This window comes from Taeniopygia guttata, chromosome 13 (assembly GCF_048771995.1).
Source record: "Taeniopygia guttata chromosome 13, bTaeGut7.mat, whole genome shotgun sequence".
NCBI classification, from domain to species: domain Eukaryota; kingdom Metazoa; phylum Chordata; class Aves; order Passeriformes; family Estrildidae; genus Taeniopygia; species Taeniopygia guttata.
This window is the reverse complement of record NC_133038.1, coordinates 16517508-16529553: the sequence shown is the minus strand read 5'-3', so window position 1 is coordinate 16529553 and position 12046 is coordinate 16517508. Positions and strand designations below refer to the sequence as shown.

The following is a 12046-nucleotide window of genomic DNA, read 5'->3' as shown; positions in this document are numbered from 1 at the left end:
CAGGAGGAAGAGCGAGCACAAAGCAGGGAAATGACTTGGCAAAGGTCACCTGGAGCTGGGGCCGAGCCCAGGAATAGCACCACCGTCCCTTCCTCCCGCTCTGCTGAGGGCACAGCTCCTGGCACTGGGGTGGCTTTTTGGGGCATCAAAATTCACCATGACAAAGAAAAGTGATGACAGCAGAGCCTCACCTGGGAAAACCAGAGCGGTGAGGGGAGCTGGGAGGGATGGGAATAGGCTGGGGAGACAGGGGTGCCCATCAAGGCTGGAAAAGCAGGAGGAGAGGGTGAGGTGGGCACAGAACACCAAAGGCTGCTGGAGGCTGCCCGGGAGGTGTGGAGACACAAAGATGACGTGGCTGGTGGGGTTCCAACCACACCTTGAGGACACTCCGTAACAGCCAAAGAAAATTCCACATGACCTTCCCTGTCCTGAATGTCTTCAGTCACCTCGAAACCAAAGCAAATCCAGCCTGGGGTCTGGGGGCTCTGCAGGAATACATGGAACACCTTCAGGCTGTGCTACCTGTGTGTGCACATCTGGCCAGCTGTAGTGATACCATGCAACAGCTGGGCAGCCTGAAGGTGGGGGCTCGGGGTTCGAAATAAGGCCAAGAAGGGATTTGATGGTGCAGGAGTGACGCTAGGGAAATCTGTACCGAGCCAAGCTGGGATGGAGCACGTGCCAAGAGAGGGAGCAGCCAGGACAGACGGATGCAGGGATGGGCAGAGGTCTGAGCGGACACAGGCTGTGTCTGCCAGCACCTCCCTCCTTCCCTCGTGCCCTGTGTTTGGTGGGGCCACGCTCCTGCTGATTCATCAGCTCATTTTGGTGTGTCCGGCTGGAACTGGTGACATCATCACCTTTGTACGGGGAAAGGTGACTCGGGCACATCGCCCTCCAAAGGCAGAGCAAGGAGAAGGGATTGCACTTGGATTTAGACAAAATGAGAATATATCAAAGTCCGAGATGTAAAAGTGTGAGGAACTTTGGGTCAATGCAGGAGCAGGAGTCCATCACCTCTTCCTGAAGCACAAGAGGTTTGTGGTGGGTCAGGGCCTGCAGGAATCAATCCCACCTTCTGGGCAGTGTGCTCTGCAGGTGACAGCGGTGACGGTCGGTCGGAGGGCACTTCCACACCCTTTCGCAGCCGGGCCGTGCTGCCCCCACCCCTCCCCGGCATTGTACCAGTCCGGTCCTCCCTTTTCCTGTAGGTGGGGTTTCCATAGGATGCCGGCCGCTCCATCCCAGCCCGGCCAGCCGGCCGGTGGCTGCTCCGGGGACGGTCCCTCCGCTCCGGACTGTCCGGTGATGGCAGCGCGGGGGACAACCACCAGCCCAGCTTGTGATTTCCCCTCCTGCCCAAGCTCTGTCCGGATCCCACAGCCCTCGGAGATGGGAGAGGATGGCGAGGCGCTGCGGTGGCGCTGAGGACTCTGCGGGGATGCGGTGGCCGGCGGGACAGCCCGGGGCAGCGCGGCGGGGCCGCGGGGGCTCTGCCGGCAGCGTGCTGGGGATGAGCCGCTCGGCGCTGCGGCTGCCGGCGCTCTGGTGGTGGTACCTGTTCCTGAGCGCCGATGCCCAGGAGGTGGCCACGTTCACGGTGCAGTACCGGGTGCTGGAGGAGGTGCCCCCGGGAACTGTCATAGGGAGCCTGGCTGAACACTTCGAGGGTGGCGAGAGCGGCGAGGCGGCCGAGACATTCCAGCTGATGGAGACCCCCGGGAGGTTCCCGCTGCATGTGGGCAGTGGGGATGGGGTGCTCAGCACGGCTGGGCGGGTGGACAGGGAGCAGCTGTGCCGCCACAGTGGTCCCTGCTGGGTGTCCTTCAACGTGCTGGCCGCCCAGAACCCAGCCCTGATCCACCTGGAGGTTCAGGTGGTGGACGTCAACGACAACGCGCCGCGGTTCCCCACGCCCGAGCTGGAGCTGGAGATCTCAGAGAGCGCGTCCCTGCGGACGCGGATCCCGCTGGATCGAGCCCTGGATGCTGACACTGGCCCCAACGCCCTCTGCTCCTACGCCCTCTCCCCCAGCGAGCACTTTGCTCTGGAGGTGGTTCCCAGCTCTGATGGGACGAGGCACGCGGAGCTTGTTGTGGTTAAGGAGGTGGACCGGGAGCTGCACTCCTCCTTCAGCCTTGTGCTGACAGCCACTGATCACGGGGATCCACCAAAATCAGGTACTGCTTTGATTAAAATCATTGTCCTCGACTCCAATGACAACAGCCCCGTGTTTGCAGAGAGCTCCCTGATGGTGGAGGTTCGGGAGGATGCCCAGCCCGGGACCCTCCTCGTGACGGTCACGGCCACTGACCCCGACCAGGGTCCCAACGGGGAGATCGAGTACAGCCTGAGCAGGCACGCACCTCCCGAGGTGCTGAGCACCTTCAGCATCGACGCCCGCACGGGCAGCATCCTCCTGAGGCTCCCTCTGGACTACGAGGAGACCCACACCTATGAGCTGGATGTGCAGGCACGGGACCTGGGCGCCAACCCCATCCCAGCACACTGCAAGGTCCTGGTCAGGGTCCTGGACGTCAATGACAACGCTCCCGATGTCCACGTCACCTGGGCCGCGCGGGAGCCCGTGCTGTCCGAGGCCCTCCCCAAGGACAGCTTTGTGGCCCTGGTGACAGCCAGCGACCCCGACTCGGGAACCAACGGGCAAGTGCTCTGCTCCCTCAGCCAGGGCTACGAGCACTTCAGGCTGAAGAGGACCAACAGCCACAGCTTCGCGCTGCTGACCAATGCCTCGCTGGACCGCGAGCGGCGCGCTGAGTACAACCTGACGCTGGTGGTGCGGGACATGGGGGACCTGTCCCTGGCCGTGCTGAAACACCTCACCATCTGCATCAGCGATGTCAACGACAATGCTCCAGCCTTCGAGAAGGCCGCCTATGAGGCTGCTGTTGATGAGAACAGTGAAGCACCTTCCTTCCTGCTCACCGTCCGTGCCACTGACCCTGACCTGGGCTCCAACGGGAAAGTCACCTACAGGATCCTGGACCCCTCTGCTTTGGGGCTGGTCTCAGTCGATCCCATCACTGGAGACGTTTTTGCCCTCCAAGCTTTTGATTATGAGCAGGTGAGGAGCCTGGAGTTCCTGGTGACAGCAGAGGATGGAGGGCATCCCAAGCTGGCATCCAACATCTCCATCAGGCTGGCTGTGCTTGATCGGAATGACAACGCACCCATCATCACCACGCCAGTGCTGGTGGGAGGGGTGGCCACGCTGTCTGTCCTGGTCAATGTGGACACCGGCTGCTGCTGGGTGGTCCCCGGGAATGGGAGCACCCAGGGGGCTGCGGCAGTGACCAATGCCACACTCGTGTCGTGCCCTGCCAACCCCTTCCTCTTCACCATCACGGCCAGGGATGTGGACTCTGGCATCAATGGGGCTCTCCGCTATGACCTGGTGGGTGGGGATGATGCCGGGCTCTTCATCCTGGACCCCTTCCTGGGGCAGGTGTCCCTCAATGCCAGCAATGCCAGCAGCCTGGCCGGCAGCCAGCGGGAGCTGCTGGTCCGGGTGAGTGACCAGGGGGACACCCCCCTGCACACCCTGGCGCGGCTCCGCTTGCTGTTCCGGCGGCACGGGGCCTTCTCCAAGATGTCAGCGCAGGATCCCGGCTGGCCCAGCCTCTCCGTGGTGCTGCTGATCTGCCTGGCCGCTCTCCTGGGCGGCTGCGTGTTGCTGCTGGCGCTGACCCTGTCCCTGCGCAAGAAGGACAAGAAGGACGGCATGGCCTACAACTGCCGGGAGGCGGAGGACGCCCGCAGGCAGCAGCAGCTCAAGAAGCCGCACAGGCAGATCCAGAAGGCCGACATCCACCTGGTGCCGCTGCTCCGGGGCCGCCCCCGGGACCCCAAACCCCCTCGGGCCTGCCAGGAGGAGCAGCCCGGCACAGGCAGCCCTGCATCCCCACAGGCTCCCCTCCACCTCACCCCCACTCTCTACAGGACACTGAGGAATCAGAGGACACAAAAATGCTCAGAGGAGCAGCAGGGCACCTTCGAGCTGCCCGTCCTGCAGCGCCGGCCCTGCCAGCCCCACAGACCCAAGCCCGCGGTGAAGGAGGCCGTGGGCGCCCCGGAGGCACCGCTGCATGGCCAGAGCTTGGTGAAGCCACCCATGGGAGAGCCCCGGGTGCCAGGCGGGCAGCCCGGGGGTGTGGGGACACCCAGGCAGCCCCAGCCCCACCAGCAGATCCTCAGGAGCCTGGTGCGGCTGTCGCTGGTGGCCCTGGCGGAGCAGAGCCCCACCGGCGAGTTCGCCATGGAGTCGCCCCCAGTGCAGGTAGGAGCGGCTCCCCAGTGCCCAGCCGAGTGTGGGCACCCCGTCCTGCCCTCCCTGGGCTGGTGGGAATGTGCAGCCTGAGGGTCTTTGCTTGGTCTCTTCCCCCAGGCCGGGGTGGGATGAACAACCCCCCTGCCCATCAGGGTCACCCCGGACAGGCGGGAGCGGGGCTGTCACAGGGGAAGGGGACAATCCCAGGGACAGGCAGCAGCAGGAGGGGTGCAGGGGAAGCTCAGCCCAGGTGGGCTGCCCAGAGTTTGTTTTTCTCCCGGTGTGGGGATGCTGAGCCATCTGCAGGAGGAGGAAACGCTATAAAAAGGCCGGGGGGCTCGGAGGGACGTCCTGGCAGGAAGCAGCTTGAGTGGCCAGCCCGGGGCTCAACAGGCTTTTCCTGCCTTGCAGCAAATCTCCCAGCTGCTCTCCCTGCTGCACCAGGGCCAGTTCCAGCCCAAAACAAACTACAGGGGAAACAAGTACACGGCCAAGAACGGCAGCAGGTAAGGCTGGCTCCCAGCACTTCCCTTCCCCACGCCCCCTTCCCCTGCTCCAGCCCCACCAGGCCAAAACCTCCAAGGGCAGAGACACACGAGGAAAAGCCTCATCTCCTGAGAGTGGAGGTTCTCCCTTCAGGGGCAGGTTGTGCTCCTCTGGTCCTGGCTCCCAGTGGTATCCAGCAGCTCTTTGCCTCCTTCCCAGGGTACATTTGACAGGTCCCTCCATACTTAGCTGAGCTCCTCCATGGCCATGAACCATCCCTTGCCAAGAACTCGGATGGTTCTGAGTGCTCAGGAGTGCTCAGCACAAGGATGAGTGTTCTCATGGCTCTTTCTTAGTGCTGGACAACATGAGTTTGGGACACCTGACCTTGTGCCAGGGGGCAGATGAGCGAGGAGCTGCAGCAGGGCTGGAGACACTGAGATATCCCAGCTGTGTGCCAAAGATATCCCCAAGCTTCATGGTGTTCCCATTAAATCATGCTGTGTGCTCCGGGTGCACACTCCTGAGGATGCTGAGTCTTCATCACTGCCTTGCCACGTCCCCCTGTCCCCACCTGGCCAGGCCAAGGGCAGGCACAGCTTCCTCCACCTTTCTCACCTGCAGCTGCAGAGGATGGAGAGGGAGGAGAGCAGCTCCAGGGTGTCTGGGGTGCTCCTCACCTGCTTCTGCAGGGGGAAGCTCCTCTGAATTAATGGCGAGGAGCCAGCAGGCCCCTGTTTGCTCAGGATATGCCCCTAGATCCCTGGAAATGTTCCAGACCAGGTTGGATGGGGCTTGGATTACCTGGGAAGGTATTGAGGATGTCCATGCCCATGTCAGGGGTTGGAATGAGATGGGCTTTCAGGTCCCTTCCAATCCTTCTGTGGTTCTCTGATCTTGCTGCAGAAGGATAAAAACCCTTTCAGACAAGAAATGTGGAGCAACCTCCCAAAACTCATTAATTGATGGGCACTCGAAATGCCTTTGGTGCTGCGAGTGATGCATGGGGAGGGTGCCCAGAGCCCATCTCTGGGGCATTTTGGGGAGATAGAGCCCCTTCCAAGGGCTCACTGGGGCTGAAGTGACCTGGGTGTTGTGACCCCTGGCAGGGCTGCAGGGCTGGACACGGGGCTGGACACGGACACGGGGCTGGACACGGACTGCCTGAGCACCAAGGACAGCGGGCACGGCGAGAGTGAGGCGGGGGACCGTGATTCCGACAGTGCCTTCGAGCTCTCCGTGCAGCAGCTCGTGGGAGAGGAGCTGGAGACCCTCCTGGAGCCACAGGCAGGTGAGGTGACCTCGCTGCTGGGACAGGGTGGGGCTGGGGGCTCCAGCAGTGATTCCTCCTCAGGTAACCCACACTAACCCCATCCAGGAGGCCCTGCTGGCAGGGGCAGTGCTTGGGGCAGCATGTCTGGAACATCCCAGGCTCTTGGCAGCAGCCAAGGGACTTGCTGAGCTTCACGTTGGGTTTTGCCATGTGGTTATGGCTGCTCTTCCCTGCCATGGATGTGTGAGCTTGGCCTCTGTCATTGCCGAGGGGTGAGGTCCAGTTGCACGTTGCAGCTGGTGAACTGCTTCCCACGCTGGCCTGAGCCCTCCCTTCGTGGTCTCCTGGTCCATGCAGAGTGAGAAAGGTGGACACTTGTCCTTGTCAAGCCCCTCAAGATGTTATCTACCCTCAGAGCCCCACTGGGTCCTCCTTCATCTCCTGTGACCAACTTGCTGCTAATTTCATCTTTTTTGAGATGTGTGACCAGAATGGTGCACAGTGTTTAGGATCCACTGGGGGTACAAGGAGTTTTTCTGGTGTGTTCCTCATTCCTGTCCTGCCCAAGCTCCACGCTGAGCCCTGTTTGTTGGGACTCCCAAACCCCTCCTCTGCATGGAGGAAGAGCCATCAGCACATGGCAGGTTGTTGTTGCCTGGGACAGTTATCTGACATTGGTGACACAGAAATTCACCAGCCACGTTTTGCTCATGGCACTTCTGCTTTTGGGTGTTTTAGTGGAGTCAACACCAACATTGTCCCCTTGCCATATCATTTATCACTGTGTTGAGCAGATACTCTGGGACTCTGCTAATGACCTCCCTTGGAGAGGAAGATTAATTATTCCTACCCTCATTTCCCAGCTTTTAACACGTATTAATCCCTACAGAACCTGGCTGTAAATTCAGGCATGGCTCAGGTCCCCTGCAAGCCTGGCTGGTGCTGTTCCATCAGCTCAGGTGACCTCTGCCTTCACAGATTTGAATTCTGGAATGGTTTGGGTTGAAAGGGACCTTAAATCTCATCCCATCCCACCCCTGCCATGCCAGGGACACCTTCCACTGTCCCAGGCTGCTCAAGCCCCATCCAGCCTGGCTTTGGGCACTGCCAGGGATCCAGGGACAGCCACAGCTGCTCTGGGCACCTGTGCCAGGGCTGCCCACCCTCCCAGGGAACAATTCCTGCCCAATATCCCATCCATCCCTGCCCTCTGGCTCTGGGAAGCCATTCCCTTGTCCTGGCACTCCAGACCCTTGTCCAAAGCCATCCAGGACTCTCCATGCAGCCCTTCCAAATTTCCAGAACACAATTCCTCATGTGACAATGTCAGGTGGTTCTTCTGGGAGCAGCAGCTCCACGTCTCTCTGTGCTGAGCATTGCACAGAAGGATTTCTCTGAATCTGCCTGGGCTGGGTTCACCTTCACATGCTTAAAAACTCCTGTCACCATTTCCACCTCCCCTGCCTCTGATCCCGCATTCATTTGAAGCAGTAGTTAATGAACAGCAGCTAATAAACCAGGCAATTTCATAACTGAGTTCCTCTGGCACTCCGGGGTGAATACCATCTGGGCCTGACATTTTCTACATGTTCCTTTTATTGATTTGTTCTAAAAATCTCCTCTCTTGGCATTTCAATTTGAAAGAGTTGGGCTGACTCATGTCCTGTAGCAGAAATTTCATTGTGGAGCTCTGTGCTCCTCCACAGAAGAGAAACTCAATGAGCTTTGCTGCTGGAGTGGTTTGAATACCAGAGCTGGGCATTTTGGTGCCCTTTTTTTGGGACAGAACCTGCTGCTTCTCCCCCTTTGCCTCCCTGCTCTTTTATTCCAGTAAGAAGCAAATGAAGAAAAGGCTGAGACATAAAAGTTTCCTTGGATTCTGAGGTGCTGCAGCCAAGAGCAGGGAGCAAAGAGGAGCTCAGCTCCATCCCAGTGCACTGACACACCCTGATCCCAGAAAAGGGACTGGTGGAGCTGCCCAGCAGCTCTGGATCCAGTCCTGCCCACACAAGGACAGAAAATCTGGGCTATGGTGAGGCTGATCCTTGGATCTGACAGGAAAAAATCCTTTTGGCCAAAGTGCAGGAATTCCATAGGATCATTAGGGCTGGAAAAGCCCTCCCGGACCATTGTTCCCCAGCACTGCCATGCCCCAGTGCCACATCCCCATTCCTGGTGTGATGATTCCTCCACTTCCCTGGGCAGCCTGCTCCATGCCAGCAGGGAATGCTGAGGTTGTGTGGATTCCTACTGGCCATGCCCAGAGGCTGATCTGTTCCAGATCTTTTCCAGACCTGCCAAACCCTCCCCAGGAGCCCAGACCTGCCCACACAGGCGGCCGAGCGCTGCTGGGCTCCTTCCTCCTCTCCCAGACACAAACAGAGACATGGACTTGCATCCTGAGAGGGAGGAAGGAAGCACTGCTGGTGCTCAGGAGCATCCTAACAGCTGGCTGAGCCTTTGTGCTGTTCCCAGCGGGGGGACTGCAATCCCAGGCAGCTCTGGGATTGTTGGTGTTGTGGGATGAACTCCCAGCACCGTCTGTTAGCTCTGATCCCCCAGCAGCAGATGAGAGATAGAACTTTATGGATGATAAAAACAACCCCTGCTCCCCAAACACCATTAAAACAAGGCAGTAAAGAGTTATTGGTCAAATTAAACATACCTAATGATGAGGTTTTCATGGCCACGGGAGCGTTAGCCCAGCTCTCCCTGCAGAGAGCACACCAGTTGTGCCCTGCTCCAGAGCTGAGGCAGCCAAATATTCAGGGAATGAGGTGGCTTCTTGCAGACTGGAGAGGAGAAAAATGCATGTTTTACAGCAAAACCTGCAGCACACTTGGGTGATGTCTCAAGGAACAGCCACTGCAACTCAAATACTGAGATTGCAGAAGGAAACCCTGGATGTGAAGCAACAAAAAATAATTTTGGGGCTCCTGCTGAAACAAAAATCTAAGGGATGTACCTGCCCTTCTCTCCTTCCAGGCTGGAGTCCCAGCTCTTGCCCCCAGCCCACAGCAGGGCAGTTGTTTTCCAGAGAAGAAGGAGCAATTGCTTGGCTGGCAGAGGAAGGAGCCTTGTCCCAGTCACTGACTGCAGACCCCAGGCCCCAGCTGTGGCAGGGGATTGACCACCCTCTGGAATTAGCAGGATAAGAACATTGGAATGGGGACCCTCCTTTCAGATGCCACTTTTTACTCAGAGCCACACAATTATTATTACTATACTGACACCAGCCCTTGCCACGCTGGGACTGCTGGGTTTTGTTACCAGTGAGGTTTTGCTGCTCCCAACACCTTTCCTAAAGTGGCTGGTTGCTCTGAATGCCTGTGAGGTTCTGGGATGTGCTTTGGGAAGGAACAATGAGGAGCTGGAATGCAGCCTCTGTGCACCACAGCACGGACTCTTGTTTACCAGCTACCTCAAAAAACAAGAATCCCTGTTCCCCTTCCTGTTGTCTGACGAGGAAGCTATTCCAGGCTCTCCCTGCTATGGGGTCCTTCCTTTATTTTCCAGATGTTTATTCATGGACAGCTATAATCACTTCTTCTCTTGCCAACACTATTTTAAGCATAAAGATTTCCTCTGCTGGTGCGTATCTCCTCAAAATAATGGCAGGTTACAGTCAGATCCCTGGAGAGCACTTACTTCCTTAGGAGCAGCAACCCCCAGCTCTTGGGGTCTCCATTGTGTCATTGGATCACTCCTGGTTGCATCTCCAGAGTTTTCCCTGCTGGTGTCGTTTCAGCTCCCTCTCCCAGAGATGGATAATCAGATTTGTGTGTAATTCCCCTAATCAGACCCAGTAACAATCCACCCTGGCTGTGCCTCCCTACCAGCAGGGAATACCCCGAGTCCTCTGTGTGATTCCAGTCGCCCATTGTGGGCCACAATCAAATTACTGGTGCACTAACGAGCCTGCCCAGCCCCCAGCCCAGGCTCCCCCTGCTCCTCAGCTGTTTCCAATCGAGGAACAACTACTTTAGAGCTCAATTGTTCGGTCCCAGTCTCCAACCATCCAGCTGTGCATTTTATAATCCAGAATTTCATTCTGGTATTATTGTTTTCACAGTAACCCATTTCTTTTCGGTCTCAATCTGCCTCCTTAGAGGCAAATTCCCACCCTGGAGTGACCCTGAAGGGAAGTCCACTATCTTTGTGTCCAACACTTCCCCCTGGAAAGCTTTTCATTGTCTGCTCCCCTTCAGCCAGTACTAAACCCTCCCTCTCTCAGGCTTTGCTAACAATTTAGTGAAGTGCCAATTGAGACTGCAACAAATGAGAATGTACAGTGATTCTAATGGCTATTATATGAAAAACAAAACAAAACCCCCAATAGTTTCAAACCAGTTCTATTTTGTTTGGCTTTTTTAAGCTGCTGGTTTGCATGGTGATCTGTTTACAATCATGCCTCTCAGCTGGTTTTAGATATGTTCATTTATCAATGAACATACTTTTTTGTTTGGCTTTTTTAAGCTGCTGGTTTGCATGGTGATCTGTTTACAATCACGCCTCTCAGCTGGTTTTAGATATGTTCATTTATGAATATTTTTATCAATTTATTTCCCCCACCTCTCTTCTCTGCTGTGCTGTCCCTGCCCAGAGCTGGCCCTCAAGAGGCTGACAGCTGCAGACCCAGAGTGGGTGGCCCGGCTGTCCCTGCCCCTCACCAGCAGCTACAAGGAGAACATCTTCTGCCCCGACTCGCCGTGCTCCCCCGAGGATGAGGAGGCTGCGAGGCAGGACAAACCGAGGACCTTTGAGACCTTTGGCAAAGGTTCTGACCCCGGTGGCGGTGGGACGAGGCTGGCCAGCACCTTCCTGTCGGAGATGAGCAGCCTGTTTGAGATGATCCTGTCCCAGAAGGTGCAGGCGCACGGCGAGGCGGGCGCGGGGCTGCTGCGGCAGCTGTCGGCCCGCGGGCACAGCCTGGGCCTGGGGGATGCTGCTCCAGGGCTGTAGCAGCTCAGTGGGGGAGAGAACACAGATTTGGGGTGCCTGACCCTGTCCCCAGCCCCAGCAGAGTCACTGTATGATCCGTGCCTAGCAGGTGTATTTCTTCCTTTGCCTTGCTCCATCAAATTTCTCCACAACCGATTTCACCTTCAGCTCCTCTCTGCCTGCCTGTCCTTGCCTTCCTCCTGTCCCACCCTGCTCTCCCAGTGCTCTGCCAGCCTCCCATCCCTCCCAGCAGCAGGAGGGTCTTTCCTCCCGGGACAGGCCCAGGCAAGGGGGTTGTGAGAACAACCACAGCACAGCGAGACACATCCATGTGATCACAGACTGTGAAAATACCTGTCACGGACACTGCTGCAGCTGGGCTCCAGGGCTTCAGTTATTTAAATAAAACCTTTTTTTTCTAACACAACCCTCTCTGTCAGCAGTGTAGCTGACATAATATATGTGCAAAAAGCCTGAAGTGGCAGTTGGGGAAGGAGAGATGAGCCTGTCGTCTCCCATGGGTCTTTCCAGCTTCTGTGGTTCTGCCACTGGGAAGTTGGCATTTTGTAAAAGCCCCCCAAAATCAGCACTGGAATCTCTCCTATGGCTGCTCCAAGTGCCCACCACTTCCTTTTCCATAATGACTCAGTGCTCTGAGCTGTGTGACAAGGTGGGAATCCATCAGAGGCTGGACTTGATGTTCCCAGAAGTCTTTTCCAACCTTAATGATTCCATTCTATTCTGTTCTCTCCTTTGAGGCCATTGGATTTTGGAGCACAGTCCTTATCCAAAAGCAGACACCAGATGGCTGGAGTCTGCCAAAGGTAACCTGGGAAAAAGGAAGTGTGAAAACGCTGTTTTGAAATATTCAGTCACAAGCTTCACCCTTTTTATGGGTTTTCACTTTGATCTGTCTGTCTGGGAGCTGTAAGACAGTTTTGGGATAATTGCATGGGTGGGAAAACCAAGATATTGGCGCAAAGGAAGAAGCACACAGGTGTGTCTGTGCCTCTGCACTCCTGGAGAAGGGAAGGGCAGTGCTGACCCAGGGGCTC

At 57.1% G+C, this 12046-nt stretch overlaps 1 protein-coding gene across 1 annotated transcript; it reads left to right on the top strand.

Annotated features, from left to right (window-relative positions):
• Positions 1-1234: 1234 nt before the first annotated feature.
• PCDH12 (protocadherin 12) lies at positions 1235-11418 on the top strand. Its single transcript, XM_030283797.4, has 4 exons — positions 1235-4300; positions 4703-4797; positions 5887-6068; positions 10654-11418. The coding sequence occupies exons 1-4, from the start codon at positions 1406-1408 to the stop codon at positions 11010-11012; spliced, it is 3531 nt and encodes a 1176-aa protein (XP_030139657.4). The 5' UTR covers positions 1235-1405; the 3' UTR covers positions 11013-11418.
• The last annotated feature ends 628 nt before the right edge of the window (positions 11419-12046 follow it).